This window comes from Chiloscyllium plagiosum, chromosome 13 (assembly GCF_004010195.1).
Source record: "Chiloscyllium plagiosum isolate BGI_BamShark_2017 chromosome 13, ASM401019v2, whole genome shotgun sequence".
NCBI classification, from domain to species: domain Eukaryota; kingdom Metazoa; phylum Chordata; class Chondrichthyes; order Orectolobiformes; family Hemiscylliidae; genus Chiloscyllium; species Chiloscyllium plagiosum.
The window spans coordinates 51,216,320-51,238,736 of NC_057722.1; the positions used below are offsets into that span (position 1 = coordinate 51,216,320).

The 22,417-nt window shown below is 41.7% G+C and overlaps 1 protein-coding gene across 3 annotated transcripts in view; it reads right to left on the bottom strand.

The window, feature by feature from the left end:
• fxr1 (fragile X mental retardation, autosomal homolog 1) overlaps window positions 1–22,417 on the bottom strand; it is a 109,972-nt gene that overhangs the window by 71,846 nt on the left and 15,709 nt on the right. For all 3 annotated transcript variants that reach the window (XM_043702362.1, XM_043702363.1, XM_043702361.1), the window contains exons 2-4: window positions 12,694–12,746; window positions 10,453–10,546; window positions 1,767–1,838 (exon numbers count right to left, since the gene is read on the bottom strand). In XM_043702362.1, coding sequence (XP_043558297.1) covers window positions 1,767–1,838; window positions 10,453–10,546; window positions 12,694–12,746 — 219 coding nt within the window. The remainder of the gene's footprint in view (window positions 1–1,766; window positions 1,839–10,452; window positions 10,547–12,693; window positions 12,747–22,417) is intronic.

The window sequence follows — 22,417 nt, forward strand, 5'->3', positions numbered from 1 at the left end:
CTGTAATTCGTTTATTTTCTTTATGAGTTCAGAGATCAGTTGGGCTTTTTTAATGATACAGTATTGCGGATTGTAAACCCCTCAAAAGTAGTATCCATGTAATAGTCAACCCCCATAAATTTAACCTTACAAAAAAGACTAAAAATATTTGACTTTTACATGAGTATACACAATATTTGCATTTTCACTCTATGTTCAAATTTACAAAATAAGAGAGAGAGAATGGCTCAAGACAAAATAAGTCAAAATTCTGCTACAAAGGCTGTGTTATTACAGCATTTTGTTTTGGTCTGTTGTGAAGTGCAAATATTCCAAGAGCACTTCAAAACGGGTGAAGTTATTAGACTCCAATGAATTGAAACATTAGTATTTGTTTTGTTTCCCTTCTAACACCATCAAAACAGTGGACCAAGATTTTAGTACAAGGCTAACAAAGGAACCTCAATTTCAACAGTCAATGCAGAATGAAGCCAATATTAATAAGAGAACATGTCTTTGTTGGATCAAATAGAAACAAGCAAACCAGAGAACTGTGCAATGCCTTGCCAACTACTTTCCAATGTAAATACATTTTAATTCACCTTTGTGATGACAATTGGGGATTCGAAAATGCCATATACAAAATGTCTTGAAAATTAAATGCAACATCAAATGCCAGCAAAAACATGACTATAATAAGGCAACATAGTAACATTCAGTATGTCATCATTAAATGCTGCATATTATCAATGCACGTGTAACATTGCTGTTTATACTAAAGTTTTTAAAGGACTTAGTAAAACTCCTTGCAGTTTTATGTACTCACGCAGATTTTAACCAAGCTTGCCATATTCACTGGCGATAGGAGACTCAGTGAAAATCTTCTCACCTCCACCTGTCCACGCTGTACAGCAGCACACACCCAAATCCCTACTCCAACCACCTCCGCCCATCCACCATATACATACATGCGCACAGACTCATCAGCCCTTCTTTTTAAGCTCCACTCAACTCACTCAGCAGCCCTCTTCCCAAACCTCATCTCCTTCCTACCCACACCCCAACCTGTCTCCACTGACATCCATTCCCATCAACCCTGAACTCACTCACCTCTCCTCCTACCAACATTTCTCCTTTCTTTTCAGTCTTTGCTACAGATCATTGTCAGTACTCAATGTAGCAGGCTGTGGTTTCTCTTTAACCAGCATCACTGGGAAATGTACTAGTAATGAACAGCAAACCATTAACCTTGGCCAAGAACTCAGATTCAGATTTCAGAAACCAGCAAGCCATTGAGTGCAACCCTTTGTGTCATTAAAGCACTTGGTATTGATGGCAGTGTTGGAGGTGGTCTAAAGTGGCAACAGCTACCAAGAGAGGACATAGACAGGGACACACACAAAGCTGAAATCTGCCACACAGGACCACAGAAAGAGACTCATGCCAATCTACTTCGCCAAACAACATAAATTTTTTGTAAGACAACCAAAGTACTAGATAAACTTAACAAGTCTAGCAGTACATGTGGAAAGAGAAATGGAGTAGACACTGGGTATAATATGACTCTTCTGTTCCGTTAACTCAGTTTCTTTTTCCACCAATGCTGCCAGACCTGCTGAGCTTCTCAAGCACTTTGTTTTTATTTCAAATCTCCAGGGACCACGGTACTTTATTTTCAGTTCAGAAATTTCTCACCTCTGACTAACATAATTTGCAGGTCAAGGCATTCTGTTAAAAAAAAATACAATCCAGTTATCTTATTCAATCATCTGGAAATATTAACTTACATCGCCTTTCATCATCCGAACTCTGGCAAGCCACCATCCACATGGTTCTTGTTCATTTGCTCGAGAATAAACCTGAGAAAATTATAATAAAAACAAAACTAATAATTTCAGTGAATAATTCATCCAAAAATTTTATTATAGACCATGTACTCACTCAAGAAAACAAATTTTCAAGAGATGGCAGAGGGTCTGCAAAGGAAAGAGTAAAAACTGGGCAGATGGAATACAATGCGAGTAAACATGAACTTTTTGGTAGGAAGAATAGAAAACAGTTTACTATTTAAGTGATTGTAGAGTTAAATGGTATTGAAGGATGCAAGTGTCCATCTACAGAGAGTTATTTTAGTCTGGAAGGACAACAATCCATCCATTTTATCAACACTGGCTCTCCAAGCACTCTGACTTAAGTGTCAAACTCTTGCCCTTCCCCACAGTCTTGCACATTGTATCAATCTGAATAATCATCCAATACCCTCTCAAATGCCTCAATTGAACCTACTACCACCACATTTCCAAGTAGTGCATTTCAGAGCCAAACAACTTGTTGCATTTCCTTTTGTAAAATCCTTTAAACCTAGGCCCTCTGGTTCATGATTGTTTTTCAAATAGGAACAGTTTCTCCCTATCTGCTTTGCTCAGATCATCCATGATTTTTAAAGCTATTAAATCTCCAAATTTACCTTCTCCTCTTCAAGGGAAGCAGCCCCAACTTCTCCAAAGTATCTTTGTAACTGAAATGTTTCATCCATGGAATCATTATTATTACTTTATCCAATGCATTCACATCCATTCCAAACTGTGGCACCCAGAATTGTACACAATACTCCAGCTGATCTAACTTATGCCCTACACAAGTTCACTATAACCTACCTGGTCTTGTACATTATACCCGTATTAAGCCTAGAATACTAACAAAAACAGAAATTGCTGGAGAAGCTCAGCAGGACTGGCAAAATCTGTGAAGATAACTCTGATTTAACATTTCAAGTCCGGTGACCCATCCTCAGAACCGGACCTGAAATGTTAATTCGATTTCTCTGCATAGTTACTGCCAGACCTGCAGAGCTTTTCCAGCAATTTCTGCTTTTGTTTCTGACTTACAGCAACTGCGGTTCTTTTGATTTTTATTAAGTGCAGAATAGTATATGCTTTATTCATAGCCCTCTCGATGTGACCTGGCGGAATTTAATATTTTTTTTTTAAAAAGTCCAAAACTATAGGGTATAGGTTTAGGGTGAAAGCGAAAGATTTAAAAAGGACCTCAGGGGCAATGTTTTCACGCAGAGGGTAGTGTGTGTATGGAAGGAGTTGCCAGAGGAAGCGGTGGATGCTAGTACAATTACAACATTTTCAAGTCTTCTGGATGGGTATATGAATAGAAAGGGTTTAAGAGGGATATGGGCCAAATGCTGGCAAATGGGACTAGATTAAATTAGGATATCTGATCAGCTTGGACAAGTTGGACAAGTGTCTACTGCCATGCTATACAGTTGTGACTCTATAAATGAGAGGCTTGCTACGTCGTTTCATAGCGTAGTTCAGAGTTAATCATATTGCCTTGGGGTCTGGTGTCACGTGTAGGCAAGACCAATTAAGGCAGGCAGATATCCTTCCTGATAGGATCTCAGTGACACTCACTTTTTATTCCAAATGTATTAAATTAATTCAAGTTCCCCAGCTGCTTTCAAAGGATAGCTTGTCAGCACGGATGAGTTGGACTGAAGGATCTGTTTCCTGTGACGTACATCTCAATGACTCTGATGCTGATTGTGAAACCACTGCCGACTATCAGAAGAACCCATCTGGTTCACTTAGCTCCTTTAACGAAGTAAAAAAATCTATCATCCTTAACAGGTCTGGTCTGCCTGTGAACCCACATTCACAGGAACACGGTTGACTCAATGCACCGCTGAGTGGGGCATTGGAAAAGCACAGCAGGTCAGGGAACATCCAAGGAGCAGAAGAATTGATGTTTCAGGCATAAGCCCTTCATCAGGAATGAGGCTAGTTGCGCCACACTCCAGCATCTGCAGTCCTCACTTTCTCCTAGTTGACTCAATGCACCCTCTGAAATAGCCTAGCAAATAAATCAGCTGTATCAAACTACTAAAAAGCCGAAAGAAACAAACTAGACAGATCACCTGATAACAACTTAGGCACTGAAAATGACAAACACAGCTCTGGGTGATGAAAATCAACGTACATCATGGAGAACTGCAGGAAGGCATACCAGGAACAAAACCAGACATACCTTAAAAGAAAGTGCCAACCAGATAAAGCTACAACACAGGGCTCTATACATGATAAACACCTTAAACAGCAAGTGATAGGCAGACATCAGCAATTACAAAGCATCAGATTCTAGCTCCACAGTCCTGCCACAACTAATCACCAATGTGGGGGACACCGAAACAATTCTTTGGAGAAGGAGAATCCACCAATATCCCCAGCGTCAATGACGGGGGAGTGCTGCACAGCTGTGTGAAAGATAAAGAGCAAAGATCTTCATCAGTATCCTCTCGAGGCTCCCACATGAGTGTCTTCAGCCAATTTGAATCATTTTATACGATATCAAGAAACAGCTAGTGAGGTGGAATACTAATAAAGCTTTGGGTCCTGACAAAATTCCCACAACAGTACGGAGGATTTGTTCTCCAGAATTTGCCACATACCTGGACAAGCTGTTGCAATAGACTCCTGCAATGTACCTGACAACATGGAAAATTGTCCCGGTCCAGGTTTGTCCCATATACCAAAAACAGAACAAATCCAACTTGGCCAGCTGTTGCCCCAGTCTACTCTTGACCATCAGTAAAACGTGATGCAAAGGATCACTGATATCACTATCACTCAATAACTGCTTCGCAATAACCTGCTCATTGATAATCACTTTGGCAGTCAGCTCATCTCACTACAGCCAAACAGCTGCATCCTAAATGGGGAAAGTGACAGCCCTCGACATTAAGGCTACATTTGACCAAGTGTGGCAGAGGAACCTTAACAAAACTAGAGTCACATCTAGCATAAAGGAAGATGGTTTTTGGAGGTCAATCATCTTGAAGGCCAAGACATCACTGCAGTAGTTCCTCAGGCTAGTGTCCTTGGTTCTACCATCTCCAGTTGCTTCAAAGACCTTCCCTGCATCAAAAAGGTCAGAATTGTCACTGATAATTATATGACTCCTTAGAAACCGAAGTGATCTACATCCAGCTGTAGCAAGACCTGGACAAGACCCAGCCTTGGGTCTATCAGTGGCAGGTAATATTCATGCACACAAGTGACACACAATGACCATCTCGAACAAGACAGAATCTAAAGATTGCCCCATGATATTCATTGGCATCATCACTGATTACCCCACCAACATTACCCTGGGGGTTACAAATAACCAGAAACTTAAGTGAACTGGCTATATACATACTGTGGTTGCAAGAGCAGGTCACAGATTAGAAATCCAGGAGAAGGTAGCTCACCTCCTAACTTCCAAAAGCCAATTCCCCCTCTACAAAAGCACAAGTGTGGGGGAACATACCCTCTTTGCCTCAATGCGGGCAGGTTCAACAGCACCCAGGAAACTTGACCACCCAGGTCAAAGTAGCCCACTTGATTGACAACACATCCACAAACGTTCACTCCTTCCACAACCGATGCACTAGAGCATACCATGTACAAGGGGCAGGAAAATCGATATTTCGGGCAAAAAGCCCTTCATCAGGGTTTTGTCCGAAAAGTCGATTTTCCTGCTCCTCGAATGCTGCCTGACCTGCTGTGCTTTTCCAGCACCACTCTAATCTAGACTCTCATCTCTAGCATCCGCAGTCCTCATTTTTGCCCATACCATGTACAAGATGCACTGCAGAAATTCACCAAGCCTCCTTAGAAAGCACCTTCCAAATCCATGGCCACTATCATTTGGAAAGGCAAGGGCTGCAAATAGATTGGAGTTGCAGCACCAGGTAACACACAGCAGTCCTTTCAATGTCACTGGATCAAAAACTTGGAGCTCCCTGCAAAAGTTAGTACTTTAGTTCTAATTCAAAATCAATTATTCTCAATGCTCTTTGTTTTAGATTTAAATTCCTATTAGCAGGTGATTAGTTTTGGATCTTTATCTGGTGCTTGCTCTCTCTCTCTCACAATTTTATCTGGGGTGTGTTCTTTATCATGCACGGTTTTATCTGATTGTTCTTCTCTGCCATTCTATTTTGTTGTTCCATTCTTTTGTGCAGGAATTAGATAAAACAGTACATGCTCTCTCTCATGCTGTTTTATCTGGTGTCTGCTCTCTGCATGGTCTTGTTTATCTGGAACACTAATCAGAAAATTAACGTACATGTACAGCAAGTTACTAGCAAGGCAAATGGAATGCTGTTGTTTATCAAAAGGGGAATGGAATATAAATGTAACAAAATTTGTTTATAACTGTACATCGTCTTAGTGAGAATCCGGAAGCTTGACACCAGCCAGGATGAAGCAGTCCATTTGACTGGCAGCAAATTCACAAACAACCTCGTCTTCCATCACCAATGCTCAGTAGCTGCAGTATGTATCCACAAGATCCACTGTATAAATTCACCAAGATCCTGAGTCAACAGCTTCCCAACCCATAACCACTTCCATGTAAGGGCAGGAACTGAATGTGAACACCATCACCTGCAAGTTCTTCTGCAAGCCACTTGCATTCCAACTTGGGAATAGATCAGCATTCCTTCAGTTTCACTGGGTCAAAATCCTGGAATTCACTCTCGAATGGCATTGTGGGTTAGCCCACAGCAGGTGGACTACAGCTGTTCAAAAAGGCAGCTCACCACCACATTCTCAAGGGCACTAGGGACAGGCAATAAATGCTGGCTAGCCAGCAACATCCACATGCCATGAATGAAAAAACCTTAATCCTGCCTAACAAAAGATACTCCAATTTTAAATTCGCAACTGATTAAGAATAAATCTCCATTTGCAAAAGAAGGCTCCAAAATTCTTCTAGCTGGTGTGCACAAATGTTTCCATATTTAACATCTGAAACCTCCGGCTCTAATCTTTTGACAACACCCTTCTTTCTAAACATCCTTGCGAACCTTACTGCATCGCCTTCACGTGTAAAATAAATCTTGGGTCAAGTCTTGTCTTAGTCATTTAAATTCCAGAAAATACAACCATGGTCTTTCTTTTAATCTTTCCTTGTAACTTAACACTTGGTGCCTAACTATCATTCTGGCAAATTTATTTTGCGCCGTCTCATAGGCCAATATATTGTCCATAAAACATGGCACTTAGAACAACTTGGTAGTCCAGGTGCAGTCTTAACTAGTGATTTGTCAGCTGAAACACAGAAAAAATCAAGCAAGTGTTATTAAATAAACAAACATTTCAAGAATTCTTTCCTAAAACAAGAAACAAATGACATCCAACATACATATTGTGCATATCAGAACTTCCACAAAGCAATATTTAGAAATATTTCAGACTCTGGAATGAGTAAATTCCTTGATGAACAAGTGATTCCAGGATACTAAAGAAGTGAAGTATAATGGCTTGTAAACATTTATATATTTTCAATTAACTTAATGGGATTCTGCTAGACAAATAGAGAATTGCAGCTTCTATATTCAAGAAGATGCAAATACAACATCTCACAGCTATAGGTAAAAACAATGACTGCAGATGCTGGAAACCAGATTCTGGATTAGTGTGGTGCTAGAAAAGCACAGCAGTTCAGGCAGTATCCGAGGAGCAGGAAAATCAACGTTTCGGGTAAAAGCCCTTCATCATGAATACAGGCAGAGTGCCCGAAGGGTGGAGAGAAAAATGAGAGGAGGGTAGCATAGAGTACAATAGGTGAGATGAAGGTGATAAGTCAGGGAGGGCAAGGCAGCAAAAAGTACAATGGGTGGATGTGGGTGGGATGAAAGTGATAGGTCAGAGAGGAGGGTTGAGTGGATAGATGGAAAAGATGATAGGCCGGTAGGACAGGTCATGGGGACGGTGCTGAGCTGGAAGTTTGGAACTGGGATGAGGTGGGGGAAGGGGAAATGAGGAAACTGGTGAAGTCCACATTGATGCCCTGGGGTTGAATTGTTCAGAGGCGGAAGATGAGGTGTTCTTCCTCCAGCCGTCGGGTGGTGAGGGAGCAGCGGCGAAGGAGGCCCAGGACCTCCATGTCCTCGGCTGAGTGGGAGGGGGAGTTGAAATGTTGGGCCACAGGGCGGTGTGGTTGATTGGTACGGGTGTCCCGGAGATGTTCCCTAAAGCACTCTGCTAGGAGGTGTCCAGTCTCCCCAATGTAGAGGAGACCGCATCGGGAGCAACGGATATAATAAATGATATTGGTGGATGTGCAGGTAAAACTTTGATGGATATGGAAGGCTCCTTTAGGGCCTTGGATGGAGGTGAGGGTGGAGGTGTGGGCGCAGGTTTTGCAATTCCTGCGGTGGCAGGGGAAGGTGCCAGGATGGGAGTGTGGGTTGTTCTCTACCTACCTCAACACTGTCCTATTCCCCCTAGTCCAGGAACTCTCCACATACGTTCGAGACACCACCCATGCCCTCCACCGCCTCCAAGACTTCCGTTTCCCCGGCCCCCAATGCCTCATCCGCACCATGGATATCCAATCCCTCTACACCTCCATCCGCCATGACCAGGGCCTCCAAGCCCTCCATTTCTTCCTCTCCCGACGTCTCGAACAGTACCCTTCCACTGACACACTCAATCGTTTGGCCAAACTGATCCTCACCCGTAACAATTTCTCATTCGAATCCTCCCACTTCCTCCAGACCAAAAGGGTAGCCATGGGCACCTGTATGGCCCCAGCTATGCCTGTCTCTTTGTTGGCAACATAGAACAGTCCATCTTCCGCAGTTACACCGGCACCACTTCCTACCTCTTCCTCCGCTACATTGATGATTGCATTGGCACCACCTCGTGCTCCCACGAGGAGGTTGAGCAATTCGATGCGGTCTCCTCGACATTGGGGAGACTGGACGCCTCCTAGCAGAGTGCTTTAGGGAACATCTCCGGGACACCCGCACCAATCAACCACTCTGTCCTGCGGCCCAACATTTCAACTCCCCCTCCCACTCAGCCGAGGACATGGAGGTCCTGGGCCTCCTTCGCCACCGCTCCCTCAGCACCTGACGCCTCGGAACACTTCAACCCCAGGGCATCAATGTGGACTTCACCAGTTTCCTCATTTCCCCTTTCCCCACCTCACCCCAGTTCCAAACTTTCAGCTCTGCACAGTCCCCATGACCTGTCCTATCTTCTTTTCCACCTATCCACTCCACCCTCCTCTCTGACCTATCACCTTCATCCCACCCCTATCCAACCATTGTACTTTTTGCTACCTTCCCCCACCCTTCTCCCTGACGTATCACCTTCATCCCCACCCCGACTCACCTATTGTACTCTATGCTATTTTCTCCCCACGCCCACCCTCCTCTCATTTATCTCTCTACCCTTCAGACACTTTGCCTGTATTCCTGATGAAGGGCTTTTGCCCAAAACGTCGGATTTCCCTGCTCCTCAGATGCTGCCTGAACTGCTGTGCTTTTCCAGCACCACTCTACTTCAGAATCTCGGAGGTATAAACTGATTGGCAAAATTTAAGTTATAAAATAAATGGAATTAGACTAAGAAGTATAATTTAGATCAAGTTATGCTAATGTGATGTAGATTAATATAGTCGCATATTACTACTGTATGTCAAATAGGCAAATTATATTATTGGAAAAAAAATTAAAAGACACTACAACCACGTGTGAACAGTCTCATTTTTGCATATAATATGCACATGAATGTGAAACCTTTCATCTATTTGTTGGTAAAATTGTCATTTCAAAACATTAATGCTCTGACTGTTGAGTACTTTTCTTCCTTGGTTATTGAACGATGGCAAGAACGGAGAATTTCATTTGTATCAAGACATCCCAAAGCATGTTATGATTAATGAAGCACTAAGTGTCGTCAGGATGGCATGTGACTTAGAAAGGAATATGTAGGTCTGTGTTCCCATGTATCTGCTGTCCTTGTTCTAAGTAGCAGGGCTCATGGGTTTGGAAGATGCGGTCAAAGAAATATTAGTGAATTGCTGCAATAAATCTTTTAGATGATATACACACACTGCCAATGTGCGTCAGTGCTGGATGGAACACACGGAAGGTAGTGAAAGAGGTATCAATCAGCCAGGTTGCTTTGTCCTAGATGATATCAAGCTTCTTCAGTGCTATTAGAGCTGCACTCTTTCAAGCAAGTGGAATGTATTTAATGATTCATTTGACTTGCAGATAGTGGACAGGCATCAAGGAGCCAGGAGGAGAGGTAGTCACCTCAAAATTCCAATCCTCTGGCCTACTCATTGGTAATGAATAGTGGCAAACAATATTTGGACAATGTTGCACAAGATATGTCAAATTTTTACAGCGCCATTGTCAAATGCACAAATTTAAGATGTGGTAATTTGAAAGAAAATTTTAAAAATTGAGCCACGATTTTAAGCAAAACACTGACACTTGATCTTTCTGAAATGGAGTGTCTGAAAGCTAAATTTCAGAAGAGTGCTTTTTTAGCAGATAAAATGCATTTCGCCATATATATGTAATAGCTTAAAAAAAATGTGGAACTTAAATAAGCGGGCTGTCAGGATTGGTTTGGTTACTGTTTTTGTCTAGCTTCACGATTATTTGAAACTCACCTCAACCTCATCACCTTCGCTAATCTCTTTTTTGAGATCAGAAGGGGGTGGTAATCGCACATCACAGAAAGGAATCCGACGTGCTGGTTGCCAACTATTAAAAAAGGAAAAATAAATGGAATCAGAAAAATAAGTTTTCAATTTAGCAAGTTTTCTGATAGAGTACCTTTAATTCCTTCCTTTAGAAGTAAAAGATGCAAGTGTCAAATTCATTGATTTAACATGTTCCTATGAATGCGTTCAGAATTTATAAAAAATTAGAGAAGTACTGCACTAAAGATATTTTGCAAAAGTCCATTGTTGCCTGTATTCTGGGATGAGAAACGCTCGAACCATTTCAGGATCTGATAGTATGAAAATCTATCAAGTCTCCCAACAGCCTTAGCAACAATATATAACTTAATGGAACTTGTTCCTCTCTTAAAGCTCACAAATGGTATTTAGTGTAAACCATAAAGTCATTGAGATATACAGCACAGAAACAGACCCTTTGGTCCAACTCGTCCGTGCCGACCACACATCCGAAAGTTAACCTAGTCCATTTGCCAGCATTTGGCCCATATCCCTCTACACTCTTGCCAGCCATCCAGATGTCTCTTAAATGTTGTAATCGTACCAGCCTCCACCACTACCTCGGCAGCTCATTGCATACATGTACCACCCTCTCTGTGGAAGAGTTGTTCCTTAGGTCTCTTTTATATCTTTCCCATCTCACCCTAAACCTATACCCTCAAGTTCTGGACTCCCCAACTCAGGGAAATGACCTTGTCTATTTATCCTATCCATGTCCCCCAGGTAAGGTCATCTCTCAGCCTCCGACGCTGCGTGGAAAAATAACTCCAGTCTATTCAGCCTCTCCTTATAACTCAAACACTCCAGTCCTGGTAACATCCCTGTAGATATTTTCTGAACCCTTTCAAGTTTAACAACATATTTACTTTAGCTGATGAGGGAATGGGACATAGGGGAAGAAGGATGGGGTTTGGAGGGTGACAAATGGGTGAAGGAGGGAGATGGGGCAATTGTGGAAGATAGTGAAGAAAGCTATGTGGAATTTGGAAATTGAGGGAGATGGGGAAATTGAGGGAGATGGGGAATGGGATGAAGTTGAATGGAGTAATGAGATGTGAGATTGGTGAAGAGAGGAGTTGTGGGATGAAGGGGGTAGTTGGGAAATTGTCAAGGCTGGAGACCAAACAGGCCTTTAGACCGAATCAAGGAAAAGGGACAGTGGCATCAAACTACACCAACAATAAAATGGTAGTGATTGGCAGAGCTGCACACACATCATACATAGTTGCACCAAATAAATAAAAATTCCATTCCAAAAATATTTTAGATAGTGAAGAAGGGGACTGTCAGAGAAATCAGCAGAATATAGATAGATTGGAGAGTCGGCAGAGAAGTGACAGATGGAGTTCAATTTGGGCAAATGCGAGGTGATTCCTTTTGGAACATCCAATTCAAGAGTGAACTATAAGGTAAATGGAAAAGCGCTGGAGAAAATTGATGTACAAGACAGATCTGGTTGTTCAGGTCCAATGTACCCTGAAGGTGGCAAAGCAGGTCAATAGAGTGGCCAAGGAGGCATACAGCATGCTTTCCTTCACCAGACAGGGTACAGAGTACAAACGTTGGCAGGTCACGTTACAGTTGTATAAGACTTTGGTTCGGCCACATAGGGAATACTGCGTACACATCCGGTCGCCACATTATCAAAAGGTGGTTGTTGCTTTGGAGAGAGTGCAGAGAAGGTTCACCAGGATGTTGCCTGGTATGCAGGGTGCTAGCAATAAGGAGAGGTTGAGTAGATTAGGATTATTTTCATTAGAAAAGACGGAGGTTGAAGGGGACTTGATTGAGGTCTACAAAATCATGAGGTATGGATAAGGTACATAACAAGAAACATCCCCCCCCCCCCCGAGTGGGAGACTGATCTAGATCCTTGGGAAAGGGTCGAAAGGTTTAGGGAGAGGATCTGGATCAGCGCAGGCTTGGAGGGCCATAGGGCCTGTTCCTGTGCTGTAATTCTTTTTGTTTTGTTCTTTAGGAGTACCTCTGGTGATGGAAAACTACAGAGAAAGCAATAACAGAATGAAGACTTATTCAAAAACAGAATTTATATGTTGGTACATAGCAATACTATTGAAAGAAATAGGCCTCGGACTTAAGTGTTTCAGTTGATCTTTGATGCAAATTATTTGAAATTTAAATTTTATTACTTGAAAAGGAAATACTTACTTGTTCTCAAAAGTAACAGCAAGTGAATCTTCAAACACATCTTTTACAAATGCCTAAAAGAAAAATAAATTTAAAATTAGAAATTACAATTAGGTAGTACAGTGCTTAAGACAAATAAAATGAATATGGAAATAAACATCAACTTTATTGGCCCTGTAAATTAAGCATTTGATTCAAAGGAAGTGGTGATTCCTTGAACTGTGAAATCAATACCATCATTTTTAAAATTCTTATTGCATTTTAATACTCTACATTAATCAGAAGTCTAAACTCCATTAAAGCCATTCAATAGCAGAGTATCTAATCACAATACATATTAATGACTCAAATGGAGAGAACTAAATGTAATACAGCAATCTTGTAATCAAACAGCACCAATGGGACCAGGAATATACCAGTTGATCATGTGGACCTCTTGATCAATGTAAATATCCACACACTAAGTAAAGAATTGTAATGCATGGGTATACACCATGGTTATACTTTATTTCCAGCATAAATCATTTCCACAATAATGCAACTTTGCTACAAATAAAAACTTAGAGGCAGAGCCTTCTCCCTTGCACCCTCAACTGACTACTCAGACGTTGCAGAGATCATAATAATACAGTAAACTTCAGGTATACAGTTTTTGCTGGTTTATTGAGTGTGCCAGTTGAAACAAAGTTTGCTGTATCTCCAAGTTTGCAGGTGACAAAACTGTTTGGAAGGGTAAACTACGAGGACAATGCAGAAGTGCTACACTCTGATTTTGACAAGTTGAATGAGTGGATAAATGCATGGCAGATCAAATATAATGTAGACATGTGTGAAGTTATCAATTTTGGCAGCAAAACAGAAAGGTAGATTACTCGAATGGCAATAGATTGGGAAAAGGGGAGGTGCAATGAGATCTGGGCACCTTTATAGGCAAGTTGTTGAAAGCAAGCATGCTGTACAGCAGGTGATGAAGGCAGCAAATTGTACGACGGCCTGCAAAGCAGAGGTATTAGAGTACAGGATCAGGATGTTCTGCTGCAATTGTACAGGGAATTTGAGAGACCACTCCTGAAGTGGTGTGTACAGTTTTGGGCTCATGAGAAAAATGTTCTGGCTATGAAGAGTGCAATAGAGGTTTACCAGACTGATTCTTGGATTGACATAAGAAGAGAGACTGGATCCATTCGGACTATATTCACTGGACTTTATATGCATGGGAGGAATCTAATATAAGTCTATAATGTTCTATCAGGACTAGACATGGCAAAGTCATAAAGGATCTTTCTGATAACTAGGGAGCCCAGGACTAAGGATTACACAGTCTAAAGATACAAAAGTAAGCCATTTAAGACGAAGATGACTTCATCGAAAGAGTGGCGAGTCTGTGGGAGTTTTGGCCACAGAAAACAGTCGAGGCCAAAACATTGAATATTTTCAAGGTGGTGTTAGATATAGTTTTGGGACAAAGGGATTAAAGGACAGGGGAAGAAAGCAAGGACAGTGTATTAATTTGAATAATCAGCCATGATCATATTGAATTGCAAGGTAGGCTCAAAGGGGCCGAATGGCCTACACTTGTTTCTCTGCTCCATTTTTATAAATGGGGCTGTTTGCAGCTAAACGTAACTTGACAATGACTGCAAAAAGCACAGAATAAAGTCATCAGCAAGTTTGGCTTAGAGTTTATCTAAAATTTATACTACAAATTTTGACATAGGATTTGCAGATAGCTTATGGGGCACTCTATTTCGGAAACAATGGTGCACATTTTCTGCTTAACAGACATTCATTATCCAGCTTAGAAAGGTGTTGCACATGAAGTTCCTGCAGAATCCCTACTGTAGCATGCTCAGAAGGAATTGCCCAGGAAATTGAATCATCCACTGGACAATTCCAGTATGCCTTGAACCCTCCTAAAGTCTCTATTTAAACTGGAGACTTTGTAGGCTTCCACTAAAATTAAAGCAAATAATTATTCAGGGATAACCAAGTTAGACTATTTAATAGTCTTGGTGAAAGTGAGGACTGCAGATGTTGGAGATTAGAGTCAAGATTAGAGTGGTGCTGGAAATGCATAGCAGGTCAGGCAGCATAGTCTTGAGAGAGTAATTATTAAATTGATCCCATATTTGCCAGCAAAACAGATGGCCCAAACTACAACCCCCTAGATCCTGAACTCAACATAATCTTCCCATTCCCTCCGTCCCTCTGCTTGACCCAACACCCAGTAGCCCTGCCATACCAGACCAAACGTTACAGCCAAGTCAGTCCCAATATATTACCTTTCACTAGACCAATTTCTCTAATCATCCCCAACCTTCTCAAAACATTATATCAGTTACCTTGCCACTTTGCACCCTTCTAGGAAGAAAGGATAAAGATCTGTCAGGGTGAGAATGTGCATAGGGTATAAGCAGGCAGGGAAAAAGTTAAGTTCTGAGTTTTGTGGAAGACGACATTCAGCTGAGCATGACTCAGATCAGATAAGAGCTTACAGTTAACAATGGGGTGCTGGAGGCAAGGGTAATGGGTTAACAAAGTAGAAAAGCAGTCAATATGTACAGCCATTTAACAATATTGGAAGCAAAGTCAGTTAACAAGGGGAAAGGTATCCATTGTATGAATCCAGTTAACATGGTTAAGAACATGCATTGTATAACAGTAAAGGGCTTGGTCTTTGCTATTGACACTCGCTGATTGTAATGGTCACCCAATCAAGATGTATGTTGCCTTATCTGGATGCTCCTGTCTGTAAAATGACTAAATAATTCATTAAAAAACTGCTAATCCAGAGAAGATCAAGAAGTCACGCCCTGCGCACATGGGTGATTGTTCTCTCTCCCTCCAGGGCCCAGAATAAAGATGAAGGAGGTAAAGGCGTACTTTGTCTCTGAGCGATTTGGTTCATTTGGGGGTGGAATGACGTTAAAGGGCATGGAGGAGAAAGCAAAGCCAAGAGGAAGACGAGGAAGACAGGAAGCAAAACCAAGCAGAGTTAGACAAGTTGGACCGCACCAAACCAGGACACATGCATGGGATGCCAGGCCAAAAGGTGAGGCATGACACTTGATCCATAGCAAAAACACAAGTGATGATGGTGATGGTGGTGGAGGGGGCATCTGGGATTAAGGCAGTACAGTATTGGATACTGATTTAGCGTGGCAACACCAAAGCACACAAATAATCTAAGATAAACAAAAAGTACATAAAAACAGGCTGCAAAGAATATCAAATCAAATTAACGTTATGAAAAACTTTAAATGGTAACTACCTTTCTAAAAATATAGCTGTTCCATTGCAATTATATGGAGCATTAATGAGACCACACCTAGAGTAGTGTGCACAGCTTTGTTCTTCTTCTCCAAGAAATAAAAATTTGCTTTCGAAAGAGGATAACAAAAAGCTTCACCAAACTGCAATGAAGGAATTGTACAATGAAATAAACTGGTCCTTAATTCCACAGCATTTAAAAAAAATGAGAGGTGTTCTCATTCAAACATTCAACATTCTTATAGGGCTCAACAAGTTAAATGTAAAATGGACTGTTCCCTGACTTCGGGAATGAGGTCTTGAACCAGGGTAATGGCCATGTAGGACCGAAAAAAAGGGAGGAATTTCTTCATTTAGAGGCTGGTGAATCTTTGAAAATCTCTACCCCAGCAAGTTGTGAATGCTCAATCATTGAGTATATTCAGGACTGAATGCAATAAATTTCTATCAAGGAAAAAGAAAATGATGAAGCAAAATGGTGTTTACAGAAGATCAATTATCTCACTGATTGTGGGAAACAACTAAATGGCTGAGTCCCGTTACAACTTATTTCAGGAAATTCGTGTATCGTGGACATCGGAGTGCATCTGGGAAAATTAACAGTGAAATTCACAACTAATCTTGGAGGAACTGTTGGGCGAAGTTCACAGCACAGAATCAGATAAGTTAATTGTTGTTTTAAGTCTGTCCAAGAGAAAGGCTGCAGTAGTGAGTATAGTGGATTCTTTCTTGATTATATGTTTTTGGAGATAAGTCTCTTGACTAAACTTAAAATATAAGCCATAGCTATTAATTTAACCTGGGGCAGTGTTTGCAAGGGAATACAACGGTGTTATTTTCTGGGTCTGTAGATTGTGAAGGAGCAAAAATGGCCTTTGCAGTGATATGTACTTCTTGTCAGATGTGGGAGTTTAAAGAGAGTTTGAGGGTTACTGCGGATTATATCTGCCATAAATGCTGTTGGATGCGAATCTTATCAGCTCGAGTGGATCGGTTGGAGAGACAGATAGAAGCGATGAGGAATTTGCAACAGCAACAGTATGTGATGGATGGCAGTTATAGGAATGGGGGAAAGTCTCAGATACAGTCACATAGATGGGTTAGCTCCAGGAAAGGTAAGAGAGGTAGGCACCTAGGGCAGCAGTATTTTGTGGATATACCTATTTCAACCAAGTATGCTGTTTTGGAAAATGTAGGGGGTGATGGATTCTCAGGGAAATGTAGCACGAACAGCCAAGTTTCTGGTATTGAGACTGGCTCTAATGCAACGAGAAAGTAGGAGTATACTTAAGAGGGAAATCAGGAGGGCAAAACGGGGACATGAGATAGCTTTGGCAAATAGAATTAAAGGAGAATCCAAAGGGTTTTTACAAATATATTAAGGACAAAAGGGTAACGTGGGAGATAATAGGGCCCCTCAAAGATCAGCAAGGCAGCCTTTGTGTGGAGCCACAAAAAATGGGGGAGATACTAAATGAATATTTTTCATCAGTATTTAGTGTGGAAAAGGATATGGAAGATATAGACTGTAGGGAAATAGATGGTGACATCTTGCAAAATGTCCACATTACAGAGGAGGAAGTGCTGGATGTCTCGAAACAGTTAAAGGTGGATCAATCCCCAGGACCTGATCAGGTGTACCCGAGAACTCTCTGGGAAGCTAGATAAGTGATTGCTGGGCCTCTTGCTGAGATATTTGTATCATGGATAGTCACAGGTGAGGTGCTGGAAGACTGGAGGTTGGCAAACGTGGTGCCACTGTTTAAGGGCGGTAAAGTCAAGCCAGGGAACTATAGATGGGTGAGCCTGACCTCGGTGGCGGGCAAGTTGTTGGAGGGAATCCTGAGGGACAGGATGTACATGTATTTGGAAAGGCAAGGACTGATTAGGGATAGTCAATATGGCTTTGTGCATGGGAAATCATGTCTCACAAACTTGATTTGAGTTTTTTGAAGAAGTAACAAAGAAGATTGATGAGGGCAGAGTGGTGGACATGATCTATATGGACTTCAGTAAAGCATTCGACAAGGTTCCCCATGGGAGACTGGTTAGCAAGCTTAGATCTCATGGAATACAGGGTGAACTACCCATTTGGATACAGAATGGTCTCAAAAGGTAGAAGACAGAGGGTGGTGGTGGAGGGTTGTTTTTCAGACTGGAGGCCTGTGACCAGTGGAGTGCCACAAAGATCGGTGCTGGGCCCTCTACTTTTTGTCATTTACATAAATGATTGGGATGCAAGCATAAGAGGTACAATTAGTAAGTATGCATGATGACACCACAATTGGAGGTGTAGTGGACAACGAAGAGGGTTACCTCAGATTTCAACAGGATCTTGACCAGATGGGCCAATGGGCTGAGAAGTGGCAGATGGAGTTTAAAAGGGTTCAGAAAAGATTTACAAGGATGTTGCCAGGGTTGGAGGATGAGCTATTGGGAGAGGCTGAACAGGCAGGGGCTGTTTTCCCTGGAGCGTCGGAGGCTGAGGGGTAACCTTATGGAGGTTTACAAAATTATGAGGGGCATGGATAGGATAAATAGACAGTCTTTGCCCTGGGGTCGGGGAGTCCAGAACTCGAGGGCATAGGTTTAGGGTGAGAGGGGAAAGATATAAAAGAGAACTAAGGGGCAACTTTTTCACGGAGAGGGTGGTACATGTATGGAATAAGCTGCCAGAGGAAGTGGTGGAGGCTGGTACAATTGCAGCATTTAAGAGGAATTTGGATGGGTATATGAATAGGAAGGGTTTAGAGGGATATGGGCTGGGTGCTGGCGGGTGGGATTAGATTGGTTTGGGATATCTGGTCGGCATGGACGGTTTGGACCGAAGGGTCTGTTTCCATGCTGTACATCTCTATGACTCTAAGTGTTCAGCAATCTGCCTTCATCCCTAAAAGCCAAGAACTGAACCATATTGTTTTTAAACTATCTCCAACCTCCATTTCTTTTTCCAATGCTCTTGGACATATTGTTGTTTCCCAAATGGTTTCCACCTTTCTCAGACTCCGAATCTGAATCCCTCCAATTAAGTTTCTATCCCTGCAACCATACCAAGAGGTGTTATCATTTGCAACCTTTATAAATTATGTGACACCCAGCTGTACTTCAGTTTAGGATCTTAGTTGATGTTATTACAGGACTGAAATCTGAATTGATGTTTTTTTTTTATTGTTTAACAAGATGATTTGTCACCGAAACAAAGCATGCAATGCTGCAGATTTGGTTTTGACAATAAAACAAGTTCATTACACACACACAAAAAAGGGAATAAACCAAGACATTTACACAATACAATTTAAAGAATTTTACGACTTTTCAAAAGTTTATTTTCCATTTATCTGAACAACAAGCCTTTACTGTACCTAAATACCGGAGTTTGCTTCCCAATTACACATATAGGTTTGACTTGAGTGTTTCTTTCAATTTCACAATCAGGACACAGTCTGCTAGTCACTTCTGTGAGTATTCACCCAACTCAGCTAATAGTTTTTCTTAACTTCAGGATTGTAACCAAACAAGTCTGGCCGGAACCTCAAACTAAAACCCTTACATCAATGTAACTGATTTCTAATTTCTCTGAACTAACTCGGTGCTCCAGGAGAACTATTTAATGCATCTAGGACATCTGCACACTGTTTCCCTAAGCAAATTCATCACCAAAACTTTGAACTTAAAAGGAGACTAAATTCTCTTCAATACTTATTGTATCTATTTGTAAAACTCTAACTCAAATTCCCCATCATCATCATATCCAGGATCTCTCTCTCTCAAGTTTCCAAAAAAAAAATCACTATCAAGAAGGCCTGATAATCATTAAACTCCCTTGTAAGTAAACCCGCATGCCACTAGATCAAAATCCAAACTCTTGAAAAATCAAATGTCACTAAATGATCAGACAGTTTGAGATCTGTACTGGGTGAGCAGAACATTTCACAGTTAAAATCATAGAGATGTACAGCACGGAAACAGACCCTTCGGTCCAACTCGTCCATGCCGACCAGATATCCCAACCTAATCTAGTCCCACCTGCCAGTACCCAGCCCATATCCCTCCAAACCCTTCCTATTCATTTACCCATCCAAATATCTTTTAAATGTAGCAATTGTACTAGCATCCACCACTTCCTCTGGCAACTCATTCCATACACGCACCTATTTATCCTATCTATGCCCCTCATAATTTTGTAAACATCTCTAAGGTCACCCCTCAGCCTCCCAATGCTCCAGGGAAAACAACCCTAGCCTATTCAACCTCTTCTTACAGCTCAAATCCTCCAACCTTGGCAACATCCTTGTAAATCTTTTCTGAACACTTTTAAATTTCACAACATCTTTCCAATAGAAAAGAGACCAAAATTGCACGCAATATTCCAACAATAGCCTAACAAATGCACTGCACAGCCGCAACATGACCTCCCAATTCTGTACTCAATACTCTGACCAATAAAAGAAAGCATACCAAACACCTTCTTCACTATCTTATCTAGCTGCGTCTCCACTTTCAAGGAGCTATGAACCTGCACTCCAAGGTCTCTTTGTTCAGCAACACTCCCTCGGACCTTACCATTAAGTGTATAAGTCCTGCTAAGATTTGCTTTCCCAAAATGCAGCACCTCACATTTATCTGAATTAAACTCCATCTGCCACTTCTCAGCCCATTGGCCCATCTGATCAAGATCCTGTTATAACCTGAGGTAACCTTCTTCGCTGTCCACTGCACCTCCAATTTTGGTGTCATCTGCAAACTTACTAACTATACCTCTTATGTTCACATCCAAATCATTTATATAAATGATGAAAAGTAGTGCACCCAGCACTGATCCTTGTGGCACTCCACTGGTCACAGGCCTCCAGTCTGAAAAACAACTGTCCACCACCACCCTCTGTCTTCTACCTTTGAGACAGTTCTGTATCCAAATGGCTAGTTCTCCTTGCATTCCATGAGATCTAACCTCGCTCACCAGTCTCCCATGGGGAATCTTGTCAAATGCCTAACTGAAGTCCATATAGATCACGTCCACTGTTCTGCCCTCATCAATCCTCTTTGAAGTAACAAAAAACTCAAATTGAGTTTGTGAGACATGATTTCCCACACACAAAGCCATGTTGACTATCCCTAATCAATCCTTGCCTTTCCAAATACATATACACCCTGTCCCTCAGGATTCCCTCCAACAACTTGCCCACCACTGACAGAGGCTCACTGGTCTACAGTTCCCTGGCCTGTCCTTACCATCTTTCTTAAATAGTGGCACCACATTAGCCAACCTCCAGTCTTCTGGCATCTCACCTGTGACTCTCAATAATACAAGAGGTCCAGCAATAATCACATTGCCTAGCTTCCCACAGAGTTCTAGGGTGCACCTGATCAGGTCCGGGGGTTTATCCACTTTTATGCATTTCAAGATGTCCAGCATGTCCTCCTCTGTAATATGGACATTTTTCAAGATGTCACCATCTATTTCCCTACATTCTATATCTTCCATGCCCTTTTCCACAGCAAATACTGATGCAAAATACTCATTTAGTATCTTCCCCCATCTCCGGCGGCTCCACACACAGGCCACCTTCCTGATCTTGGAGGGGCCCTATTCTCTCCCTAGTCATCCTTTTGTCCTTAAATGTATTTGTAAAAACCCTTTGGATTCTCCTTAATTCTATTTGCCAAAGCTATCTCATGTCCCCTTTTGCCCCCCTGATTTCTCTCTTAAGTATACTCCTACTTCCTTTATACACTTGTAAGGAGTCATTCGATCTATCCTGTCTATACCTGACATAAGCTTCCTTCTTTTTCTTAACCAAAACCGCAATTTCTTTCGTCATCCAGCATTCCCTCCACCTACCAGCCTTTCCTTTCACTAACAGGAATATACTCTCTCTGGACTCTCGTTATCTCATTTCTGAAAGCTTCCTATTTTCCAGCCGTCCCTTTACCTGCGAACATCTTCTTTCAACTAAATGTTGTGAAGACTAATGCCTTAACCTTCAGTCCCCAGTAGAAAGTCCACTTGCTAGCTACCAATTCCTCTCCCCATTCTCAACAAGTGTCAAACATGTCCTTGGTGTCACATCTGACTAATGATGAAATTGCAATCACACATCACCACACCCATCAGCATCCCATGCATCATATTCCACCAAGAACACACTATCTGCTACTGGAACCTTCATCCAAGGCTTTGTATCCCTTGACTTACATATTCTACCTCATTTATTAACCTTCAATGCCCTAACCTGCCTTCACTCAATGTCTTTAATCATGCTTATCACTGGACACCCATTACCTTTTGCTCACTGAGCAAATTTGCTTTTGGTTAAGTAATGCCTCAATTTTTATTCTGATTGTTGTTTCCAAAATCCTCATGGTCTTGTCTCCCAAGAATTAGAAGTTGCTTTATAGACATGTGCACCCAAGTACACAAACTCACCTCTCATGGTACCATCTTAGGTACAAAGCACCTAGGTACAAATTTTAG